The 1,253-nt window shown below is 39.4% G+C and overlaps 1 protein-coding gene across 1 annotated transcript in view; it reads left to right on the top strand.

Moving 5' to 3' along the window:
- The window catches only part of ubxn11 (UBX domain protein 11), a 9,375-nt gene extending 8,122 nt beyond the window's left edge, over positions 1-1,253 (top strand). The window contains exons 13-14 of the mRNA XM_053227970.1: positions 308-439; positions 542-1,253. Of these exons, the coding sequence (XP_053083945.1) occupies positions 308-439; positions 542-686 (277 nt within the window). The 3' untranslated portion in view covers positions 687-1,253. The remainder of the gene's footprint in view (positions 1-307; positions 440-541) is intronic.

The following is a 1,253-nucleotide window of genomic DNA, read 5'->3' as shown; positions in this document are numbered from 1 at the left end:
AAAACTTCACTCATATCAACATTTATTTTTAATCTGTTTATCATCAGTGGAGCGTCCGCCTCAAAGTCCCTGTGAACGAGCTGTTACCATAGAAACGATAGCGTATTAGAACGAGCGCATTAATATTAATATAAACCTGTGATTTGCAGCTGCGCTACTGTCAGAGCTGCTGTTATAGGAAATTAATCAACACCTTCTGACCAATCAGAGTCCAGAACTCAGCAGCACTGTGGTATGTTGTGATATATTGTAGAACTGATGATCAGCACAGTCGTGTGTGTGTGTGTGTGTGTGTGTGTGTGTTTAGACCGGAGTGTGATGAAGCGTCTGAGATCTCCAGCCTGCGCGTGAAGTCTGAAGACGGAGAGAAGACCTTTATTCTGAAAATGTTCTTCTCCGAGACTATTGGACATTTACGCCGATACCTGGACGCTCACAGGTGAAACCGTGTCACTACGTGTGTGTGTGTGTGTGTGTGTGTGCGTTTATGTAAATTCATTCACCAGTGTGTAAGTTGTTCTTATCCATCTCATCACTACAGAGGCTCTGGCGGACCTCCCTATGACATCATCAGCGCGTTCCCGCATCGGCGTTACCATAGCGATGACGACCAAACACTTCTGCAGTGCGGTCTGACACCCAACGCCGCCTTGTTGTTGAGGCCCCGCCCACCAGTGACATCATAGTAACGCAATGTGCAAAAAACGATGGATCAAAGATTGCCGGGTTTTAATTTTAAATAAACTGTTTGGACAAGAAGTTATGAGTCAATTTTTTATTATATATTTAACATTTAAATATTTAATTCCAGAAAATCCTCAAATCTAAAATCACAAACTCATTGTCATTAGCTTCCTAGTTAGCTGAATATCACCTTTAACATTATTATTATTATGATGATGATGATGATGATGATGAACATGCCTTCCCAGCCAATCAGCAACGAGTACAGATGTAAATATATAAATGTTGCATTTCTAAACGTAATTTGAGTCGTATTTCATATTTTTACCTCATAAAGTTTATTAAAATATCGTCCTCTCTCTCAGTGTGTGCAAAATTGGACAAAAAAAAATCATTAAAACTTATAAGTTCGTCAGTTATTAGTTTGCGATAAACTGCACACTAATTTTCTATATTAATGCGCTCGTTCTGATACGTTACCGTTTCTATAGCAACAGCTCATTCACAGGGACGTGTACAGCAGACGCTCCACTAATAATAAACAGATTAAATAAAATCGTTGATATGGT

This window comes from Pangasianodon hypophthalmus, chromosome 22 (assembly GCF_027358585.1).
Source record: "Pangasianodon hypophthalmus isolate fPanHyp1 chromosome 22, fPanHyp1.pri, whole genome shotgun sequence".
NCBI classification, from domain to species: domain Eukaryota; kingdom Metazoa; phylum Chordata; class Actinopteri; order Siluriformes; family Pangasiidae; genus Pangasianodon; species Pangasianodon hypophthalmus.
This window is presented reverse-complemented; position numbering and strand designations above follow the sequence as displayed.